This window comes from Esox lucius, chromosome 11 (assembly GCF_011004845.1).
Source record: "Esox lucius isolate fEsoLuc1 chromosome 11, fEsoLuc1.pri, whole genome shotgun sequence".
In the NCBI taxonomy this organism is placed as follows: domain Eukaryota; kingdom Metazoa; phylum Chordata; class Actinopteri; order Esociformes; family Esocidae; genus Esox; species Esox lucius.
Window position 1 is genome coordinate 6,152,992 of NC_047579.1, and position 24,707 is coordinate 6,177,698.

Consider the following 24,707-nt stretch of genomic DNA (forward strand, 5'->3'; position numbering starts at 1 on the left):
GACACCCCTGCCCTAGATTCAACAGCTCAGCCACATTTCAGTGTAAGGGTCAATTCCATATCCATTAACCGATTTTAGGAGATGACTTCCAACTAAAAATCTGACAATTAATTTGTATGACGATTGTTCAATTCCTTGTTGGAATTTCTGGTATTGATCTCCAACTCTGATGCGTTTTAATTTATTGTGTGTTAATGTCTACTTGCTAAAGGCTCATTCAGTGGCTTTGGCTGACGTGGTCCACAGTTAAGAGCTTATTCCTTTTTTACCTGCTTCTGGCAGTTGGCCATTTAAACTTATTCATAACAATGACTGGTATTGGCAGATATCAGAACTGAATGTGTGTTTATGTTTTACTGTCCTCGTGGGGACCAAAAATCCCTGCAAGGCAAAAAAAAAAAAGAAGGAACACTTGACCTCTCTAATCATCCTTAGGAAAAAGGTTATTTTTGTCTTAGGGGTTAGGTTTATGATAAAAGCTACGGATTGGGGCTTGTTTTAGGGTTAGGTTTATTAAAGTAAGGAGTAAGGCAAATATATGTGAATGGGAATAAGGTTTGGGGTTGTTAGAAGGAGAGTAAAAGAAAATGTCTAAGGGTGTATGGCTGAGATACCAACGAGTGACAAATTAAAGGAAACAACACCATAAAATGTCTCAGTAAAGTGTTGGGCCACCTAAGTCACCAGAACAGCTTCAGTCTGCCTTGGGGTGGACTCTACAAGTCTCTGGATCTCTGCTGGGAGGATGGAACGCCATTCTTCCCAAATACATTCTCTCATTTGGTGTTTGGATGATGGCAGTGGAGAACACATTGGTCCCATAAGTAGCCCAGCTCGGTTGAGACCTTGTGACTGTGAAGGCCATCATTTTCATACTCATCAAACCATTCATTGACCTCTGGTGCCCTGTGGATGGGGTCATTGTCATTCTGGAAGAGACCCAATTATGAACACTTTCAAAGTCATTGTCATCTTGATCCAAAATCAAGGTTAACTGGGCCTGCTCAGCATTTGCCACAGAGCAAGATAGGATGTTAATCAGGCAGTACATATGTATGGAAGCATCTGCATTCTTCATGTTCCTCCACTCATTTATTCAGGTTTTCCTTCAATTTGTCACTCGTCTGTATCAGGAAATAAAATATGAACTTCAGTTGCTGAGTTCTCTAAGACAATCTGAATGGAATACAAAGCCCCTTATGAAATTGAGAAAACCCTAACAGGGACTCCCTTAAACAGTTTCTTGTACCAGAACTGATTGATTCCTCCTCTTATTCAAGAAACACTCATCTGCATCTAAAATTTCACCAAAATGGTAATTTTGTTTCTCACTCAGAGTTCTTAGAAGGGAAGATGAGAGATATCAGAGAGTGACAAGAAGAAAGGGAGAGATACACATTACTGTAGCTACAAAGCCTGCTGGTCTGGTTTACCACAACAACACACCTACATTGTGAAACAACTCCAGAGATTAAACGTGTTCTCTTCTTTTTTCTTATTTCTTTCTTCAGACTTGACACTTTTTTTTCCTTCTCACTGCCTCTGTCAGTTGTTCTTCTCGTTCTTTCTTCTCCCACCCTTGTGCCCCTCTTCATCTTCTTGCTGAGTCTCAGAAGACCTCACGGTTTACAATGTTCTAGAACTTTGGATTTTTTTTTTACATTTTCCTTTATGTTGGGTGTTGTTGCTAAGACAATCGTCGTAACAGTATTCACAAGCATGTAATGTAACTTAATATGTACTTTCATGTGAATTTTGGGGGAACCTTAGGGAATCAAAGTCTCTCTTCGACCGCATGTAGGTCACTGCAGATCACGTGACTGACTGTTGGTGGTATAAGTCAAAGATGCATTTCACCCTCATTAACTGTTTGACGGTGACATGAGAATTCAGCTAGCCACGTCAGCACTTACACATTTTGGACTAATCCAGACTGTCTTACTGGAGCAATTTGGGTTAAGTGCCTATATCAAGGGCACATACAGACTCTACTCGTCGGCTCTGGGATTTTGAACCTTTTAGTCACTGGTCCAATGCTTTAACTGCTAGGCTACCTTCTGTGCTTATAAAGGTATGGGTATTGCCTCACGTCCAGATAATCTGGTCTCGGATGCAAGTGTGCACCACTCAGAGAGGTAGAGAAATGGGGTGTAATGTCAGAAAGCTCTTCACCCTCCCCCATCTCTGCAGCAAATATACAAAAACAATAGTTCTGAGAGACACTGAATTTGGGAAGTGTCCTTCCATTATGTGACATCACATGCATTTGATGCGATTTAATTGGGTTAGGTGGTCATAGTTGCTTGACCCACCAGAGCCATTGGAACTCAGTTCCACCACATACTAAATCACAGAAACTGTGACAGCTAACCTGACCCAGCTGTGGCATTTCAATTCTGATACACTGTGAATCTATCACCAGTTTAACGGTACTCAACTGGGACTCTGTCAACTACCCTTTTCATGCAAACATCCGTCTCCGATTCATCTACGAGTGTGTGAAATGGCACCCAATCCCTAGATTTGCACTACTCTTGATCACTTCCCATAGAGGCATCAGCTGGTCTAAATAGTGTGCTCTATGGAATAGGGAGCGATTTGGGAATGTAGACCGTGACGTGAAGTCGGAGCTGGGCTCAGTTCAATTTCAATTCCCACTGTTCACTGAAAATCCCGTTTGCCTAATTGAAATGGAACTTGTCCCAACCCTGCCTGTTTTTCTGAAGGTGTGAAAGGGATTCTCTGTATATACCTCATTGTGCCTGTGCCTTCCATCAGTACATAATGAATGCATCAATAAAGTTCAGTAAACCTTAGTCATTAGCATTTTGTCAAATGTCAGCTGAAATATGAATGTGTGATCTACATGACAAGATATGGATATAGAGTATTTTTATATATATATAGTTCTTACACATTTTGTAGTGTCTGTGCCGCAGAGATTCATGCATTTAAATTAGGATTGTTCCTCTAACTAGTATACACACACCTAACTCCATACTTATGGGGATTTGTATTTACTTCATTTACTGAAAATACTAAACTGAAAAATGGTAATGGACTTCCACATAAAGCCATGATGCTGGACATCATCTCGGACTGGGCCACTGGTTCAACCTGCAGCACAAGTTCACTTCATAGGATCTATGGTTCAATAAGCATAATAAGGGTTTAATCCATTGAATTAAAACCATATGAGACAATGGTAATTGTAAAAAAAAACAAAAAACCTTTATTCTTTTAAATAGAAAACAAAACACATCTATGACTTCTTTATTACAAAATGCTCAACTACAAGCTGGTTTTAGGATGTTGGTGTAAAGTCCTGTTTCTTCCCCATTTTCTACATTGGACTTTATTGGACCTGGGTCCGCTCATCTTGTGCAAAATGTTGCTGTTCTTTTCTTCTGAAGGGATGAGATTGGCAGCAGCTTGAGCAGAAATCAACCAACGGTACACATACGCAATGCTGGGTCATGTTCATTACAGCACAATGAAGCAAACAAGTATTTTCAACCAAATTCAGTAAAATCTGTTTAATATTAGAGTTCAGATAGTATCTCCTTTGACACGTTTCACTTGGTTTCAGAACGCGCCTGTCACATTTCGTGCCTGGTGAACACATCCCCGGTCTACACACCGCACACTCAGCTTCAGCAGACATGGAGGGAAAAGCTGTTCTCTGTTTGGGTCCTGATGGACTAATGTCACACCACAGAAAAGACGGCAAGTTCCCATCTGAAATGGCACCCTAGTACTACCACTTACTAACAGGGACCATAGGTATCTAGTAGCTGTAGTTCATGTCAGTAAACCTGCATGGTTTTCAGGTCGCTAATATGATGGTCATGCAGTGTCGCTAGGTAACCTCCAAGGTTACAGGTGACCCTTATTCCCCTTTGACCTGTGATCATAGCTTGCGGAGGGCCTGAATCATCTAATTAGTAGCACCACTGTACCTGAACTGATTGTTAGTATTCAGTTAGGGGAACAAATACTATTTAAAATACATCATTTGTCTTCAAATGAGCTGATCTGGCACCATTTGACCTACAGAACAACCCAGAACTGAGGACCCCCTCCCCCTATCTTTGCGTCTGATAGTCAATTTAGGTTTTGGGGGTAATCCATCTGTTCTGAGACATAGAAACAGCTTATAGTTCAACTGTTACCAGACGGGAACAACAACAACAGCAACAAAACAGGGTCAAGGCGGTACTCAGCTAATTTACCAAATTATTCTGGAATACTGATGTTTTTATAAACCTGAAACTGGTATGGTCTGATAATATGACAAACGCATAAGAGATTTCCATTTGAATCACAAAATCTGATATTTTTTTTGTTGTTGTTCCAGTTAGCTGGTTAACTCCTTAAACCTGCTTTCTAGTATGCCTCAGTGCACCATTCGAGTTCAGGCCATAAGTCACTTGTCATAATAAACAACGATAAAATAAAAAGTAAAAAATACAGAATCACAAAAGTCTTAAGCATTCAAGTTCCCAGAATGGATGTGTGTCGAGTCCTCTTGCAGAATATAAAAAGAAATTCGGTCTTTCATTGGTCTGTGCCTAATTCCAATAAATTGTACAGACGCACAAGTCTATCAAACAGCCACCAAAAACAACAAGTGCTTAAGTAGGTTCGTAACTGGACCGGTAAAGACGGGTCCCGATGGCTCAATACTCCCTATATAAGGCCATAATACGCACCCTGTTCACAAGTAATAAGTAAAGCCAGAATGGCCTGTTTCTGTAGCATCAAACCCTAACCCGGATTAGGGCTGGTCAAAATTAGCACACTATATAGGGAGTAGAAGGTCATTTGGAACACGATTTTTTGTGTTCTTCTGTAGAGTGTTGAGAATTCGTAAAAAACGCACATTAAATACATTGCGATTTGGTCTTGAGAGCTCATGATACAGTTATGACTATTCCATATGAATAGGAAAACAACATGAACGTATTCCTGTATTAACTTGTGTGTGGGTGAACACCTATTAGGGCTGGGCAAAAAGGCGTAAAAGTCATATCTTAAAGGTATGGGCAATTCACAATATATCACGATTCTTTAAACATGTTCTCTCTAAATAAGCTTTTTTATACAATAAAAGTTCAAATAAACTGCATTTCAAAAACAATCACCAACAATCTTATGTATTTAAGGCTGGTGAAAATATACATGGGGTAGAACCCTCAAAACAATAAGGCCCACTGATCATACAAACAGAACTTGAATCTTTTTGCTAACAAGGAAGAGCTGAATTATGAACACACCCTTCCTGCCTGTTTAAACAGCCAGTTTTATAAAATGATTTGTCTACACACAAATTATATAGTGCCAGCAACATTTTAGCCATGTACTATTGCACTAGCTGTCTGGTCTACATTTTATAAATGTGCAATGAGGATGAAATAAACCATATTCAGTTATTTAAAATTTTCATTATTCTCATTGCACATTTATGAAAAAAGATTAGACAAGTATAGTATAACAGTTTGGCAGAAATATCAATAGTGGCGTGTGGTACTGACGAGCTTAATAAGAAAGGGGTTCCATAACACTTAAGTTCCCTGGGGTCTGCTCTTCGCACAATTTCAGGATTCATAAAAAGAAGAAAAAGAAAAGATACCTATCAAATAGAAGTTGTATACTCAGCATAGAGGAGAGCGAATGAGACCACTGGGCAACATACAAACGAGGACATGGCCAAATAAATGCTTGGCAAAATGAAAAGACACCATTTTGAAACATCAATTCAGATGTAATAATTTCCGATCGCCCAACCTTAGTTTGTGTGTGAGGTTTCACATGGTGAAATTACTCAGGTCCATAACCTCACTAGTCATTATTTATCCTCCAATCATCACCTGCACCCCCCCCCCCCCCCCCGCCCAACCCCCGAGCCAATCACAATCACCAGGGGGTGGGGTGAATTCAGATATCCATCACCCATCAGGGGGAAAGGCGTTGGTTACCTCAGAGCTTGTGCCTTTTGCTTGGTCTGGAAGTTTCCGCGACCGCAGAACTGCTAGCCTCTTTGCTGTCGGTGGCGTTTCCATTCGTAAGACTGCTGTCGCGGTTCCTCTTAACCACCGGCTCGCCGTCGGGGCAGGTTTCGTAGTCGGGTTCGGCCTGGGACTCGGCTGCCGTCTCCCAGTCCTCCTCACCCTGCCCCCCCTCTTCGACCCCCTGGCGCTGGGCCCGCTGTATGTGACGGAGGCGGGTCATGGCCTGGTCGATGGTCACCGTGCTGACCAGGTTGAAGTCGTGCATGCTGACCAGGTGGAGCAGGAAGTTCCTGCTGAGGTTCTTCTGGGCAATGTCCGTGCCCCATCGCTCCACGAACGCTAGGCACGCGCCGTTCATCTGATTGTCTGCTATGTAGCTGAGGGAGACAGTGTGTTCTCATTTGTTAGACTGATTTGTCAATCATCGGTTTTCTTTGTTTGTGTATAATTTTACATTGTCTATCACTTTTTTTTTTTTGGGTTGATATAGAGATATATGTATATAAAGATATATCTATATATATCTAGATCTATACACTGTTATTGCTCCATACATTTGCTTTGGCAATAGTGGTAACAATATATTCATATCAATAAAGCACCTATTGAACTGAGAGAGACAGGGCCCCAGACATGGGGCCTAGTCAGAAGTCAAGAGAATGATACCGACACTCTCAGGCATGCCTTAATGAGGAGTGTTTCATCAGGACACATACCCATATTTCATCACGTGGAGGTTCCAGAGCTTCATTACCTCCTTCTCTCCCTCGTTCACGTCGGTAAATTCCTCAATTTGCTGCAGACAGGTAAATACACAGTCACCACCATAATATACAACAGCGTTGAGCCAGACGAAAAACATTCTCCTGGTGGCTTCTGAAGAAACCACAGTCATCCTGTTTTCAGGTTAACTGTATCTTCAAGCAGGCCTGCCATTAGGACTTCCCTTCCCGCCTGCCATTAGGACTTCCCTTCCCGCCTGCCATTAGGACTTCCCTTCCCGCCTGCCATTAGGACTTCCCTTCCCGCCTGCCATTAGGACTTCCCTTCCCGCCTGCCATTAGGACTTCCCTTCCCGCCTGCCATTAGGACTTCCCTTCCCGCCTACTACTTTAGGTTAATGTCAAGGTGCCAAGATGGATGGCTACGGGGTCTTTCTACCCCCAGCCGGATGTCTCACCATGATGGTCCTCTCGCGGAGCCACAGGGGGTCCTTCTCATCCTCACTGTCGTGCTCCACCTCCTGGGGTCTTTTGGGGGTGCAGCTGTCCGAGTGGAAGTAGAGGCGGTTGTGAGAGCTGGCGAAGCTCCTCTGTTGGTCCCTGTCTCCTCCTCCGTCGGCCTCCAGGAACTCCGACAGGCTCGGGGGGGCCCGCTTAGGTCTAAGGAGAGGGGAGGCGTTAAGGTGTCTGCTTGGGTCCATTGTAGCAGCAGACGAGGCTGTGTGCGTTTATGCGTGTGTATCCAGTCACCTGCAAACAAGGACGTGCGTGACAGAGGTCCTCTTGACAGGTCCGTTCCGGCTGAATGCGAAGCCGGGCTGGCTATGTATGTCCTGGGGGTTGCCGGCGTACGAGCCGTCGTAACGTTCGTTTATGGAGACGTCGATCCTCGCTCCCTTGGCGTGGGGCTGGAGAAGGAGGTCAAGAGAACAACCATTGCGTTTCGGATTTGGACAAAGTAAGGGATTTCCTTTTATTGCTTCAAGGAGCCGGAAAGAAAACACTGGAGGATTATGAGGGACTTACTGCACACTGACTCACCACGAGGGACTTACTGCACACTGACTCACCACGAGGGACTTACTGCACACTGACTCACTAGGTACAAAGTATTTGATCCCCTCTCAATCAGAAAGATTTCTGGCTCCCAGGTGTCTTTTATACAGGTAACAAACTGAGATTAGGAGCACACTCCCAATCTCAGTTTGTTACCTGTATAAAAGACACCTGTCCACAGAAGCAATCAATCAGATTCTAACTCTCCACCATGGCCAAGACAAAAGAGCTGTCCAAGGATGTCAGGGACGAGATTGTAGACCTACACAAGGCTGGAATGGGCTACAAGACCGTCACAAGATCTCAACTTGTGGCGTTCCAATGATCATGAGAACGGTGAGGAATCAGCACAGAACTACACAGGGGGATCTTGTCAATCATCTGAAGGCAGCTCGGACCATAGTCACCAAGAAAACAATTGGTAACACACTACGCCATGAAGGACTGAAATCCTGCAAGGTCCCCCTGCTCAAGAAGCACATGTACAGGCCTGTCTCAAGTTTGCCAATGAACATCTGAATGATTCAGAGGAGAAATGGGTGAAATCTTGGGGGAGAACCTCCTTCCCTCAGCCAGGGCATTGACAATGGGTCATGGATGGGTATTCCAGCATGACAAGAAGAAGCACATTAAAGTCCTGGAGTTGGCCGAGCCAGTCTCCAGACCATAATCCCATAGAAAATCTGTGGAGGGAGCTGAAGGTTCGAGTTCCCAAACGTCAGCCTCAAAACCTTAATGACATGGAGAAGATCTTCAAAGAGGAGTAGGACAAAATCCCTCCTGAGATGTGTGCAAACCTGGTGGCCAACTACAAAGAAACGTCTGACCTCTGTGATTGACAAAAAGGGTTTTGAAACAAAGTACTAAGTCATGTTTTGCAGAGGGGTCGAATACTTATTTCACTCATTAAAATACAAATATATTTATAACATTTTTGACATGGGTTTTTCTGTTTTTTTTGTTATTCAGTCTGTCACTGTTCAAATAAACCTACCATTAAAATTATAGGCTGATCATTTCTATGTCAGTGGGCAAACGTACAAAATCGGCAGGGGATCAAATATTTTTTCCCCCTCACTGTAGTTGAAGATGAACCGGCTGTGGGCCAGTTTGAGGATTATTAAGGGATTTACTGCACACTGACTCACCACGTAGTTGAAGATGAACCGGCTGTGGGCCAGTTTGAGGATTATTAAGGGATTTACTGCACACTGACTCACCACGTAGTTGAAGATGAACCGGCTGTGGGCCAGTTTGAGGATTATTAAGGGATTTACTGCACACTGACTCACCACGTAGTTGAAGATGAACCGGCTGTGGGCCAGTTTGAGGATTATTAAGGGATTTACTGCACACTGACTCACCACGTAGTTGAAGATGAACCGGCTGTGGGCCAGTTTGAGGATTATTAAGGGATTTACTGCACACTGACTCACCACGTAGTTGAAGATGAACCGGCTGTGGGCCAGTTTGAGGATTATTAAGGGATTTACTGCACACTGACTCACCACGTAGTTGAAGATGAACCGGCTGTGGGCCAGTTTGAGGATTATTAAGGGATTTACTGCACACTGACTCACCACGTAGTTGAAGATGAACCGGCTGTGGGCCAGTTTGAGGATTATTAAGGGATTTACTGCACACTGACTCACCACGTAGTTGAAGATGAACCGGCTGTGGGCCAGTTTGAGGATTATTAAGGGATTTACTGCACACTGACTCACCACGTAGTTGAAGATGAACCGGCTGTGGGCCAGTTTGAGGTGCTTCAGGAGGCTGTACAGTCTCCTACAGTTCAGGGTGCACCAGGGACAGTGGAGGTCGTCTCGGGCCTCCGTCTGCTGTCGCGTGTTGTTGTTATACAGGAACTAGACAGAGAGAGGTTAGTGTTAGCCTGGGGGGGGGGTAGTGTTAGCCTGGGGGAGAGAGGTTAGTGTGAGAGGGAAAATATTTAGCAAGAGTGTGGGAGGAACTGAAAGTGAAAGATAAGCAAAAAGCAGGGAGAAAAGGGAGAGTGAAATAGGGACCGAAAGAGTGAAATAGAGATTAAGAGGTCAAATAGAGTGAGAGAGGGAAGGAGAATGAATAGAAAGTGAAAGAGACTACTGACTCCCTCCCCAGACAGAACAAACAGAGGAACTCCCCACCACCTTATACCTATGGGCCTGGTCAGACGTCACTATGAAAGGGACTAGGGAGTGCTCTACCTCCTTGAGGACAGGACAAAGTCCAGTTGGTGGTTTTCAACAAGCCAGCTGGCCTAAATGATGCAATGGACCTCTTAAGGCAAGTGCCAAACTTGGAAGCTTGACAGAGTAGCTCAGGCTTAGGACTGACCCCATTCAGTCAACTGATCAATAGGTTGCAGATCGGTCTAAGATTTGTTCAGCCAATAGATGTTTATATTTAAACAAACAGGCAGCTGGAAATGTGTCATCCACAACAAAACATTGTATAAGCATCAGTTCCAGTAAATTAAGTGGGGCAGGATTTTGCCAAACAAGCTCTCATAGAGACATGTACATTTCAAATCCCCAGGGGTGAAAAAGAGAATATCTACAAATCCTGTTTTAAGCTGATAATGTTGTCTACTTCCTAAAACCAAAACAAACGACAACAGGGAAATCAAGAATATAAATACATTAGGGAGACATGGGGTTTGACGCCAGAGCAATCAGTACGTTGTCCCGATTGGCTGTCACCTTCACACTGACCACCTCCCAACAGACATTGTTTCACATGTGTAAGAAATACCCTCTTTTCCTCGCTCTTGTTGACTTTCAAATACTTCCTCCCCTGTTTTCCGATGAGCTCAGAGCTGGCATCTCAGCAACTAGCGGTTCAAAAGACAAGACCCTAAGTGCTAGACGCTAGCCGTGGGTAGTCATCAAAACACAGCACAAGGTGGGTTAAAGATTTAAGATGAATAGGCTCTGATCAAAGATGGTGCACTTTGTAGGGAATAGAGTGCCATTCAGGACACAGTGGGAGGTCCAACAACCCCCTGGGCCCAGAACCATAGAGATGCACAACCCGACTGACATGTCAAGGTCCTGTCTAGACTAGTAGTGATAAACACACGGACAGCATGCCATCCAACCTGCCCTAATGTCCAAAATAGCGTGTTTCTCTCACCTGGTAGAATATTCGTAGTTTCTGTCTTGGCTCCACTAGCGAGTGTTGTCGTCTGGTCTGAATGTCTGTGCTGCTGATGGAGTCCTTTACAGCTACAGAGTAATAAACACACCATGTTTAACATGACAACTTACTGCCCGTCTACACCAGGAGTGGGCAAACCTTGGCATGTGGGTTGAGCCCATTTAATCACACTAAAAATTACAAATACATTTATATATATATTTTTTAAAACCACTCCAGGTCAGGGACTACCCATTGTTAAACAGCGTAGTGCTTCGAGATGCGGACTGTTACGTAGGCGACCCAGGTTTGATCTGCCCCATGGACCAAACAAATTAGGCATTAGGATTTGTTCAGGATAGACTACAACTTTGCGTTGTTGCATTGGACAAATTCCACCAGCGATGAACATATTGCTCTCCTTTTCGATTGACATATAGGTACTGTATATCTACTAGTTAGCCATCCCCAACATAGCGTAGTGGTTAGAGACGCAGACTGTCTTGTTGGTGACCGAGGTTCGATCCACGCCACCGACCAAACAAATTAGGCCTTAGGCTTGGTTCATATTGCTCTCGTTTTTGATTTACATGGTGTAGTTCAAATGGCATAGTGGTTAGCTATTCAACCAGAGGTGGGGGACTCGAGTCACATGACTTGACTCGAGTCTGACTCGAGTCACAATTTTCAGGACTTGTGACTTGCTTGATTAAAGTATGAAAATGACTTGACTTGGACTTGAGAACAAGTTACTTGAGACTTGACTTGAAGTGGAAGACTCGACAATGACTTGAACTTATAATAAACAAACAGCAATTATTTTATATGTTGTGACATCAGCACCACTAATCATCGTATGTGCTTTTAACGCTGCACAATTCAAACCGCGCCAAACATGGCAGACAGTAACGTTAGTCGAGCTCCACAAATAGTATCATTTGGATACAAGGACTTTGAACTGAACCGTGTGAATAAAAAAAGATTTGCCAGATGCAAAATATGCAACAACGTCAAATTTCATTAGTCATTTTAAGAACCACAAGGAAAGGTAAGAAAATAATCTCTTTATATTCAGTTTCACTAAGATCTATAACGATTAAGTTACTAATGTAATGAATTAATCTTTTGTTTGTCATAATTTGGCCTTGGTTGCATATTATGTTTTTTTTTTTTTCTTGTTAGAAATGTGACCATTATCATTACTGAATACGTCTGGTAAATAGATGTAAGGGAATTTGACTATAACAGTGGCATAGCCTGAATTTTAATGTTGATGGGCATCTTAAAATGAGCGGGCATGTATATTATTACACGTAGGCTGTAATGTCTGTATTAAATGTGGGCATTTTCAAGTGTATGTGGACTGTGTGTGGAAACTAAAAAACTGTTATGGTGTAAGCACAATGCTAACTTTACTGCATGAAAGGCTAACATGGAGGCGCCGATGTGATTACTAGCACCTAAACATTTCGAAGAGGTTTATTTTTTTTACTCATACAGACAAGAATAATTACAGCGTAATTACATATTAGGCAGTTTTTCAATCACAATAATTAGTTTATAAGGTTGTTATTATTAGCCCTTATTACATGGATTGGCTGAATTCCAGTGCAGAATGCGTGTTATTTCTTGATAACAGACCGTTGCCATGAAAAACAGTGCGTTGCAATTGACGCAGCAGGATTCTAACCAGAGACGGAACGGACTATTTTCTTTAGAGGAAGCAATACAATCGTTTTTAAATCAATAAATTCCTTTTGAAATCAATATTTTGTGTCAAATCGTTTATTTATTTGGTAGGTATGTAATAAGCGGGATAAGGTATAGCGAGGCGGTTGTTATAGCGAATACAACCCCTTCAGGCTGATTCAAGATCCCCCCGCTTCATCCCCCAAAAAATGTTTACCGCGGAGGAGAAAAATATTTGATTTGGAAATCGAGCTTCGCACCGAGCGCACGTCAGAAACAGAGGACAGTGTGTGTCTGTGTTCATCTCTTTAGTACTGTGACTTGAATTGAAACTTATAAGGACTCGACTTGACTTGCTTAGGGTGAACCCTTGACTTGACTTGCTTGATTTATCTGAGCTGTGACTCGAGACTTGATGGTTAAGACTTGAGACTTGCTTGGACTTGACCATGTGTGACTTGTCCCCATCTCTGTATTCAACCGTCAAATTGTTTTCTAAAGAAACAAACCAGCCAGAGTGATTTGAGACATTTTCATTTTAGGTACTGTATAGCTATTAGCTAGCCATCTATAGTAATCTCTAATTTAACGTGTTGAATGTAGGGTAGCGATTCTGTTATACCTGTTGAAGGGTGGGAAATTAGCCACAGTGGCGGATGGATGCCCAGTTTTACCAGCCACAATTAAAATGAGTGCACTTGCATATTTTGAGTTGCTTCAATACTTTCATTGTATTATTAATACAGTTTATTAATGTAGCCAAATAACTAAAGTGACATGTGAAAACCTATGAGACCATGGATTTCTCAGATGGTCAAATTGTGCCAATCAGTTTGGTCATATTCTACAGTAACTGTAGGCCTACATGTTAAAAGACATCTTGACTCATCTCGCAGTAACACAGCATGAAAGTGTCACTTTAGTCTTCTTCAGAATCGCCATCTTCCTTTTCAAAAGTCTCCTTCTCATCTTAAAGTTTGTTCTTTCTCTACCTGGTTCCTCTTTCAATGAAATCCGGCCTCCTCGCTCTGACGCTGGCCAGATGCCACAGCCGTATTGGCTGAGTCGGGATCAAAAGTAATTAGAATCAGAACTGACATTGATAACGTTGACCTGAATTACAAATATGTAACTGGCCTTTTCCATTTAACAATAGGAGTTATACTGCACAATTTCCTTGTGGCTGCTAAGACCAGCCATTACAACACAACTCCAGTTAGTTGGATGTGTGCTATGTGCACTTACTTGCACATCCAAACGTAGTCCTGAAAAGCTTTGCCCTTTTTGCCGATGGCATGGACGTTTCTGAAGAGAATTTGGGCTGTCCAACTGGGACGACTGTATAGATCAGGTAGCCTTCATGGCCACACTGGGCTCCCGGGGTCCCGTCTCGGCCAGCGGGGTGGCAGTGCACTTGACATAAGACTTGGATGACTCATGTTCTTTTAATGCTTCTAACTAAGGTTGGTGGTTCCTCTAACGAACAGAGTTCTAGAGTATGGCAGTAAGAACAGTGCATGAACTGCCCTTCCAGGACAGAGGCTAACCATTCCCTCATTTTCCCCTGGTCTTTGAGGCGTCACTTGTTTGCCAAGTACCTTTTCTTTTTCTTCTCTTCACCCTAAACCGGCAACCGTTTCTACATTCACCTTATCTACCAGCGCTGATCCGACAGCAGGCCTTTTAACTCTGGGATGTCCTGTTACTTTCCTTTTGCCTGTACCTCAGCTCAGGCTATACAGGCTCATCGCCTACCGCTGAAAACCAATCAAATGTCAACCTTGACAAAAGTGCATCATTGTTATTTAGCAAGAGCATTTATTGTCAAAACTGTTCAAAGCGTTATAAGTAATCTTTAAAGTTGTAACAAATAAAATGTTTTACAATCTACCTGCCACTGTGGTTGGTATACAAGGCTAAGTTACCTGCCACTGTGGTTGGTATACAAGGCTAAGTTACCTGCCACTGTGGTTGGTATACAAGGCTAAGTTACCTGCCACTGTGGTTGGTATACAAGGCTAAGTTACCTGCCACTGTGAAAAAGTACCTGCATTTGGTTGGTGGCTGGTGCTAATTTCCCACCCTGTTTGGATGTTAACAAATGTAGGGAACTGTGGAGTTTCAACTAATTGGTTAAGCAATGCAAGTAAACAGACACCAAAACCCTACACAAGTATCACTTTACCATTATATATTTCTGAAACAATTGAAAGTAGGTAGAAATTATAATGGACAAGCATCTATAATTAACGATATTTTTCCAAACTTGCCAGCTAATGGATTTTTAGCATACATATTGACGGAAAAATGTAAACCCGCTGTTGGGACCCTCGAGCCAAAACACTTGCCCACCCCTGCTCTAGAGGTTAACAGACGTATCGTACCTGCCCGAGTCTCACCAACGGTCTGAGGGGGCCTGAGGGAGCAGGGCCTGGGGTCAGAGGTCACGCAGCTGGCATCAGAGTTGCGTGTGGCAAGGGGTTTGGCAACGGGAGCTGTGGACCTATCACTGGGCTCGCCTGTCCAGCGCAGTGTGAACTGGAGTGTGGGGCCCTGGGAGAACGTCTCGAATGGTGGGAGATGCTATGAGAGAAAGGAGATATATGAAGTAAACACTGAAACAACTGTAGAGGGAAGGCACACTACTGTTCAATAGTGCAGGGTCATTCAGAAATGTCATTGTTTTTTAAAGAAAAGCACATTTTTGTCCATTAAAATAACATCAAAATCGATCAGAAAATACAGTGTAGACATTTTTTATGTTGTAAATTAATATTGAGCTTGGAATTGAACCCACAGACACTGATGCTGAGGATACTGAATTAGTCTAAAGGCCAGTTTTATTGTTTCTTTAATCAGCACAACAGTTAGCAATTAGCTTTTCAAAATGATAAACTTAGAATTAGCAAACAACGTGTCATTGGAACACAGGACTGATGGTCGCTGATAACGGGCCTCTGTACGCCTAAATAGATGTTCTATTGAAAATCTGCCATTTCCAGTTACAACAGTCATTTACAATATTAAGAATGTCTACACTGTATTTCTGATCAATTTCATGTTATTTTAAATGGACCAAAAATGTACTTTCAGACACAGACATTTCTAAGTGACCCACCCCTATGAAAGGCGGTGTATATATAAACTAATAAAACAATGGAAATGCCAGGAAAGACAGACGCAGAAAGCCTCCTATCAAACACACTTGTTTTAATGGGACTGTGAGGACTTTATATCCTCCTAAAACATATTCAATCCCTACTTTATCCAACACCCAAAACTGACCTCCCACACCTGAAATGCCTAACCCTGCCCACACTTGCAGTCTGAAGACTCACTAACACCTTTCCATCCAGATTGGTTTCCCAGGTGGCTCTTTTCTTGCTGACAGGACAGTCCTCCATCTGCTGCATGGACACCTCATACTCCCCATCTAACAACTGGAGACGCCTATACACGCACGCACGCACGCACGCACCCACCCAGACGCACACGGTGAGAGAGAACATCAGCAGCAACAATAACAGACGAGCTCCATTAACGCTGCTCTCCATCCAACGGCTGCAGACTGAAAACAGCAGGGGACAATGCAGCTGACATCTCCAGGCCATCAGAGAGCAAAAGCATGCGTGTACCTGTTTTTATCAAACACAGTCATCTGAGCCACAAACATCGTCTCCACATCCTCGTCTTCCCTGTGGTAGGAGCTTCTTTTCTTCCTCTTACACACACCGCCTGGGAACGTACAGAATAACAGGGTTAACGCACGCGTGCACAGACACACAGACTCACAGACACACAGTCGCACAGTCGCACAGTCGCACAGTCGCACAGTCGCACAGACGCACAGACGCACAGACGCACAGACGCACAGACGCACAGACGCACAGACAGGTAGTGTGACTAGTTATTAATGCTTTAGTCACCCGTGTTCTCGTTGGTCTCCCCGTTGACCAGCGGGCCGTGCTGAGTCCTGCCTGGCCGTGACACCCTGAACAGCAAGGAGTAGGACTTGACTGTGTGCCCATTGCTGGCCTCAAACTCGCTGCTGGGCACCACCAGGGAGGGTCCGGAGCCTGGCCGAGGCTGACCACCGTTCACCCCACTGTCTGGGTTCAGAGGAACCTGCTTCTTACCCGTGGGAACCTGTTTCACCGGACAGCTCACATCCTGGAAAAAAGTGATGGGAGTAAATGTAAAAAAGTGATGGGAGTAAATGTAAAAAAAGTGATGGGAGTAAATGTAAAAAAGTGATGGGAGTAAATGTAAAAAAGTGATGGGAGTAAATGTAAAAAAGTGATGGGAGTAAATGGAAAAAGGTTAGCACACGTGCGCTCTCACCTTCCTCTTCTTGTGGCAGACTTTAACAAGCAAGACCTCCAGGGAGACAGTGTTCTGCTCGTTCTCAGAGTCCACAGGCGACTTGTCTGTAGGAGGGATAACACAGGTTAATCCTGCCCATTTAAGGCTGGAATGTCTGGTAACAATACATTCTGAAATGAAGACCAACCCTTTGGATCTCTCACAACCATTCACAAGTTTGGGTGGGCGGGGGGAAAACCTTGGGGGCGAATTGTGCTCATGTAAAATCAAAAGCTCTCTCGTCATTTTCCTCTGCATGTTCAATTTCCAATATTTTCCATGTGCAAATGTTCAGGTGAAGTTGCACAGATGTCTTATGTGTCCTCAAAGAATGTGGAAGTAGCCTAAACCTAGGCTGGGGTGGAACTGAACACACCTAACACTGATTTGGCATTTGCCATTATCCCTGCAAACATCAGGCATAAAAGACTTACCGCCTTTGTGGAAGAACCCAGTGAAGGTGAGGTGTAGGTGGGAAGCCAAGCTGTGGACAAAAACAGCAGACGATTTACCTGCAAGTCATGACCCCCAACCCATTTTTTATTTTCATTTTTACAAATAGAGGGCGCAATGTCCCAAGTAGAAGCCAATGTTTTATTGTTACCTATGATTATAAAAAAGTACACAAATTTCAGCTACCAGCACATAATTCAGTCAAACTGTGGAAAACGCTGTTTGCTGCAGACACCACTACTAAGTTCTGATTTAAGAGGCTAGAGTTGTGAGGTGACTAAAACTCATTGGGGCAGTCCTAAAAAGTAGCATCATTTGTCACTGGATTGTTATACCAGTAAAGGAACCGGGAGGTGTCAAATCATTAAATCATTAAAACCCAGCGCAGCAGCCTCTGCATGAGGCACGTCATGAGTGATTCCTTCAACCAGCCCTTTTTATACAGAAATGATTTTGACAGAGATTAATGCCACAGAAATGAGGTGCTACTCTTAAGCGCTCCAATCTATCTACCCACTCACAAGACAACTACTTCTGCACAGCCCCCACCCCAAACCAGCCCCACAACATTTCAACTGAAAGCATTTTTGTGAAATATAAAGGTGCGAGGCAAAAGCTGAAACTGGATCCAGTCTTGCTTTTAAGGCCTGTAGTTAAAGGTCTGTGTTCATCAGTCTATTGTGTGTTTACCTGTGGGCCTCCTGCTCGCCCCTCCTCTTCTCCACTTTGTGTAGCAGGTCGTCTACCCTGGAGGACTTCCTGAAGCCAGAGACACACAACAGTCAGACACAATGCATCTGTGGCTTTGGACTGGAGCCACATCACTATGTGCAGAAAGAGAGCCCAACAATAATAGCTGAACTACACCTTAGCAGGATGCATTTTGCAGTTTCCAATTTGTGATTAAGACCCTGCTTTATGGCATCAGTTCACAGCGGACTGGGGCGAGTCCCACAGAGCACCTTCACTGAGCTCACAGGGAGCAAACCTCAAGGAGTCTCTGGAGAGACAAAGCAAGTTGATCTGATTACCAACCCAACAAACCTGGATGGTGCTACACAGCCTGCACAGGACCCGGGGCTGCTCCCCCTCAGACACTAAACGCAAGGTTTCTCTGAGCGGATTAAAACGGTTCGGATATGGTGATGCCATTGACTGAAGGACTTTAATTGCCCCGAGGTCACTGTCAATAATGGCAGATTTCAGGCCATGATCTCACCGTCCAGCCGAAGAGTGGGGATATTCAAATGCATTTTTAATTCAAACCAGCACACCTGTGTGTACGAAACAAATACAAGCGTGACTTGTTCAATCTTTTTAAGGGGCCATATTGTAAGTTAAACTTGCATAAATAAGCAACATGATCAGTAAAAATTTGTAACATATTCAAAATCCTTTTCTACAAAGAAAATGTATCAGTGATATTCCCCACCAACTCTCTCACCGGTCCGTCTATCAGTTTGCATTGACTTGAACTTGATTAAGTCAGTACCTCTCAACCCCCTAAACCACCCGAACCAGTCAATACTGTTACCGTCTGGTGTGGTTGGGGAAGACAAGGCAGGGTGTGTTACTGTATAAATACAGGCTCGACAACGTTAGAGGGAGGATGCTACAGAGTGCCCCATCAGACCTGAACCAAGCGGAATCTGTGTAGATGGGATTTATAGGCCCCTTTACATCACAAGTCATGAGGTGAGATGACTTGATAGAGCAAAACAGAGGGCCTCAGCAATGGCTCGGACCACGGTTTATCTATGCTCAATCAACAGTTATGCAAAACATCTGTCATTTACATACAGCAAGATTAAGAACGTTATTATCTTACACGTACAACATCTCTTTCGTATCCAGCCACCCCCACATTCACACAAAACATTTGATTACACAGCAACTTAGGAAGCAAACGGCTTCCTAAACGGTTAGCTCGGGGTTAATAAAATGCTGTGTGACAAAGCCTAATGGTACCATGTGGCTTAGGAGAAGCATGGTGCAACAATATTGAGTGGTAATTCTCCCATATGAATCTTACAGGCCAGCATTTCACAACCCAAAAAGGGGTGCTTATTGCTTTTGCACCAACACACATGAATCCACCCATAATCACGCCTTTAGTGGAACCAGAACATTTTCAATGTATTTTTCATGTTCTCTTTACTTTTATTTTACCAGGCAAGTATGCTGAGAACAGATACTTTTTACAGCAACGGCTGATTTAAAAAATTTTTTTACAGTGCTACAGTGAAAAAAGGACTGTTTGGGACCCCAGGAACAGGACTGAGAAGCATACATTCCTCGTCCTACTGAAAAATGTATGCACTCAGCGACAACCCTTCTTGAACCAGACGGCTGCAGGGCTGTTGGTCCTCTGGAAAGATAATGTACTGAACCACGCACGCACGCACGCACGCAACCGCTGTAATCCAAGAGGCTTTAACAGCACTAACGCTTCAGTTTCTGGGGTCCTTGGGTTCACTGTAGTTATGTCACTAGCACGCACAGACAGGTCTTAGTGCTAAAAGCATTACATGTTTCCATTCTAAGGCTCATGTTATTTCCACAACGGGACCCGTCGGAGTTAAAGGCTGAGATTCCAGCAGATTCTAAATGTGCAGTACAGATTGACGATGTGCCCCCTCCCCCAAAAATAAAAATAAATTATACATAGATGTTTTTTTTTGGAGGGGAGGACATAGGAATGATGGGAAAGGGAGTAACTTAAATTGTTGTCTTTATTGAAACATCCCCTGCTGCGAATGCCTTCCATATCTCTAGATGTGTGAAAATAATCAACCCCTTCACAGGTTTTTTTTCTTTTACCTTTTAGCGTTGGTACGTGAGTTTCTGTGAGACATGTATGTAAGGTTTCTGTGCAAAAAAATAGGCTGAAAAACAAGAGAGGAAAAAAATATCTTTACCATCTTAATAAAAGACACCATTGAGGCCTCAAGACAGTTAACTACAAAGACAAGAGCTGAATAAACAGCTACACCTACCGCTATCAAGTTCCTGGTCCTGAGAAATCTATAAATCTGGGTTGGCTCTGGGGGGGGGAAACACAGGTATATAAATCAGAATTTTATAGCAAGTTACATTTTCTTCACCAGATTGACAATAACGACAGACCTATTATATGGCAGTAATAGTATTTACCCTGAAGACGCAATTATTGTTGGCTCTGCAACAGAAACTGGTGTAACATGCATACAGTCATTACTTGATCACACATTCACAATCAAACTATAACAATAGAGCATCGAAACAGGGATACAAATTTAGATCAACTCGAACGTCAATCATTAAAATCAAAGCACTACAGATCTACACATACATTTGCTCCTAGGAATATTCATTCCTTCAGCAACAAGTTGGGTGAAACTTGCAACAATGTCCTTGAAAGCCATGACCGGTAAGATATTCTTGCATAAAAGCTATGCATTTCTGTGGCATTTACATAGGGGAGGGAGTTGCAGCCAACTATGCGAAAATTTGTTGTAGCATCAATGGTCGCATATTTGTGGTATGGCTCAAATTCATGACGAAGTGCTCGACCCCTTTTCAAGAACAGTTACCATGTATGTCTCGGCATATTTTTACTGGCTAGGCATGGGGCACGAATATACATTTCAAAGGTAGCACATGTCATCTCTTCAAAAGAGGAAGTCGCAAAAGCAAGCACATGGTAGATAAATTAACTACCGGTGGCGTTCAACCTAAAAGAGAAAGATCACTCAGAATAGTTAAGTCGTGTTGTCAGATGCTTTGAAGTTCTAGTCATTCTGGTGATCGACGGTTAACAACAATTTTGTTCAGTAGGGGTAATTCTGTACAGACTACATTATAACTCTGGCGTAAGTTGCATAAAGCAACCTTTCTACAGAAGTCTACAATAGCATAGGTATATAATCATGCAACAACATAACGACCACAAGGATAGTAACTCACTTTCAAAGGCCTGCAAGAACAGCTCATGGTCTGCCTGAATTAGTTCCATCTTGGGCTTCTTGGCTGAGGGCACCACAACAGCAGTTGACTGGTGGTGGTACACACCACCGTTTGCTCTGCCGCCGCCACCGTAACCCATTACAGGACCCGAAATATTGTTACCTCCGCCAGAAGAAGAACCGTGCTTCTGGGGAGCCATGGCCCGGGAAATACAAAAAAAATGTCAACGGAATATTCCAAATACGGAGGAAAACTGCACGTCCTTTCTCAAAACCAAGAGAACGCACACGTTTGCACGTTTCTTAAACGGTAGTTTTGGTCAGAAATGTTAGATTGTTCTTGTCATTTTCTTTGAATAAGCATTTGCCGGTTCTTTGTTTGGTTGAGAGATAGCGTTTTGGCTTGTAAACGTCCGAGCGAGTTAGCTAGCTAGATAAACTAGCCAATTCTCTGAAATCGCAAGGAAATGCCAAAAATAAGAGCAAGTGACCAACTTAATAAGTACCCAACACCCACTTGCTCATTTCATGTATTGTTCAACCTAGGCTCGGTCTGTACATCAGATATTTAACATTAGCCAGCTAAGTTACGCTAACCAAACCCTGTCGGTAGCTAACAAGCTAAACCGCTGTATTCGATATCACAGGAAAGAAGTTAAGCTAAGACTAGCTGCTCTGTCGTATTGATAAAGCTACAATATTATGGCAAAAAAACGAACTTGTCTACTCTAAACAAATAACTCGTTTAGTGCAATTTCCCTGAGAGCATCTATGGAACAGACATTCGTGATTAAAAATTAAATATAAACGTTAAAAAGAGACTGTTTGCCCCAAGATGAATGAAACTCCCTGACCTCAAAAACGTATAGTGATGTGAAAGCACCCGCCTTCACTAGTCACAGCTAGTCCAATCAGAGACGTTGTTTAGAATAGTGAGAGTTGTCATTGGTGCGAATCTCCTGGAAATGTTTGGTAGAGATGTACTTGCCGCTCGCACGAGCTAGTTTCATTTTGAAATGATTTTGCGGGAAATTCAGATGGTACAATGGCCAAGAGTGGAGTAAATCAAATGTAGTTTCATATTTGCGACATGGAAAATATTTGTATATGACTTCACCTGTACACACATCAATAGTTTTGTCGCCGATATATTGACAAGCTGTCAATCAAATGTCGTCCGGTATGGTCTAGGGGTTAAAACCAGAGGTGCAATATCGTGATGCTTCCGGAAACGTTTGCGAAGCAGACCAAACCGTGGTTTATGTTTTGTCAGATGGAGAAGTGCTAAAATCATCCTTAGTATTTGGAAAACGTATAATCGAGGCAGTGTACTTTAAAAGCTAAAACTGTCATTACTACAACCACGTGATTATGGTAAAGTGATACATTTTAATGTTTTATTTTGATTGATTTGGTGGTTTGCACAGGCGCAGGGTGACGATCGTGTTTCTGCGATTTGCGGTGATAACGCTTACACTAATTGTAGCCACTAACTGGCTGACTGTACGATTTTCCTGGAAGATGCTAATCAAATTCCTGTATCAATCAACGTTATAAAATCTTAGTTTTTTTAACATCACCAAGTGTAAATGTCTGTCAAAGACAGTGTAACAACATATTAAGGTATTCCAAAGAAAGACAAGCTTGTGCATTTAGGCATAAACAATATTAGGAAAAACAGTGGTTTAAATTTGTTTTATCCTGTTGTTAAAACACGCAGAAGAATTTAAGTAAATGGCTACAGTGGGACAAATGCCAAAACGTTGTAGCACAACATTTTGGGCCCTGTACATAGGTGGCCCCCCGCGGTGTGAGTTTAAATCCAGCCCTCAATCAGTTGATTTTGGTTTCCATTGACCTTTGTTACATAATTTTGTTCTCAACGAATTCCACAATGTACAGTAAATATTTGTATCTTTAATATATTTCCTTCATTGAGGCCCGATGTGTGATTTAAGTGTTCTCTTAATTTTTATATATGGCATTTACCATAACTGATTGTTTTCATTGTGAATGAATATTCGTTGTTCATATAATTATTATTTCACAAAGTTCTTTCAAATCCTTTAATAGAGTTAGTTTAATAACATTTCTTTCCCACTGCTCCTGTTCTAGCTTGACCCTGCCCTGCCTGAGTGAGAGAGCAGCATGCTTAGACAGTCCAAAATGTTATTAAAAAGTTATTAATGTAGACACATTGTAGGTATTGGTCATTTTTCCTCTTTAAAGGATTTTATTGTCCAAGCAATTGGAAAATAAAGATAATAATTATCAAAATACATAATAAAATAAAAACATTTGGACGTTGCATAAAATGCAAATAATTCATCACTATATTCAACTGGAAATAATGCAAAAATACTGGATAAGTGGATGAAGATGAGATGAGATTAATGCAAAGATAACATCAAATGTTGAAACTGAGAAATGGTATTGTTTTTGGAAAAATGCATGCCCATTTAGAGTTTGATGCCAGCATCATGTTTCAAACATTTTGGGATAGGCATGTTTACCATTGTGTTGCATTACCTCTTTCTTTAACAACACTAAGTGTTTGAGAACTGAGGAGACCAATTGCTGTAGTTCTGAAAGTAAAAAGTTTTTCCCATTCTTGCTTGATATAGGATTGCAGCTTCTCAACAATTTGGGGTCTCGTTGGTTGTATTTTTCGTTTCATAATGCACCAAATGTTTTCAATGAATGACAGGTCAGGACTGCAGGCAGGCCAGTTTAGCACCCGGACTCTCACTACGGAGCCATGATGTTTGAATATGTGCAGAATATATTTTGGCATTGTCCTGTTGAAATAAGCAAAGCCTTCTCTGAAAAAGACGTTTTCAGGATGACAGCATATGTTGCTCTAAAACCTGTTTATATTGTTCAGCATTAATGGTGCCTTAACAGATGTGCAAGTCATCCATGCCATGTGCACTAATGCATCCCAATACCATCACGGATGCTGACTTTTGAACAGTGTGCTGATAACATGCTGGATGGTCCCTCTCCTCTTTTGTCTGGAAGACATGGTGTCCATGATTCCCAAAAATAATTTCAGATTTTGATTAGTCAGACCACAAGACAGTTTTCCACTTTAAAAAGAGTTTGGGCCCAGAGGAGGTGGTGGCGTTTCTGGATCTTGTTTATACATGGTTTCTTTTTTGTATGGTAGAGTTTTAACTTGCATTTGTGGATGCAGCGACAAACTGTTCACAGACAATGGTTTTCTGAAGTGTTCCTGAGTCCATGCAGTGATGTCTACTACAGAATCGTGTTTTTAATGCGGTGCCGTCTGAGGGCCCAAAGATCACGACCATCCAATATTGGTTGTCCCT

General features: G+C 42.6%; 1 protein-coding gene across 2 annotated transcripts; it reads right to left on the reverse strand.

Annotated features, from left to right (window-relative positions):
• Positions 1–5,873: 5,873 nt before the first annotated feature.
• Positions 5,874–23,038, reverse strand: suz12a (SUZ12 polycomb repressive complex 2 subunit a). Of its 2 annotated transcripts, none has more exons than XM_010906197.5 (16): positions 21,377–23,038; positions 20,428–20,474; positions 20,252–20,316; positions 18,122–18,190; positions 17,413–17,462; positions 16,958–17,043; positions 16,543–16,786; positions 16,252–16,351; positions 15,955–16,066; positions 15,001–15,199; positions 10,925–11,016; positions 9,514–9,657; positions 7,484–7,641; positions 7,192–7,393; positions 6,728–6,807; positions 5,874–6,388 (listed from the first exon to the last, which is right to left on the reverse strand). In XM_010906197.5, exons 1-16 carry the CDS (start codon positions 21,573–21,575, stop codon positions 5,980–5,982), a joined length of 2,256 nt encoding a protein of 751 aa, XP_010904499.1. In that variant the 5' UTR covers positions 21,576–23,038; the 3' UTR covers positions 5,874–5,979. The 2 variants fall into 2 exon arrangements, with proteins under 2 accessions (XP_010904499.1, XP_010904500.1); XM_010906198.5 differs by having other exon boundaries at positions 15,961–16,066; positions 21,377–23,037.
• Between the last annotated feature and the right edge of the window lie 1,669 nt (positions 23,039–24,707).

Bases quoted from the DNA above. Each gene is read 5' to 3' on its own strand.
- suz12a (XM_010906197.5), bottom strand. From the start codon at position 21,575: ATGGCTCCCCAGAAGCACGGTTCTTCTTCTGGCGGAGGTAACAATATT. The intron at 17,463-18,121 runs GTAAACACACAA...TTTTGTCCACAG, and splicing joins GGCGAGCAGGAGGCCCACAG to CTTGGCTTCCCACCTACACC. The intron at 11,017-15,000 runs GTACGATACGTC...ATTACTCTGTAG, and splicing joins CGTTGGTGAGACTCGGGCAG to CTGTAAAGGACTCCATCAGC.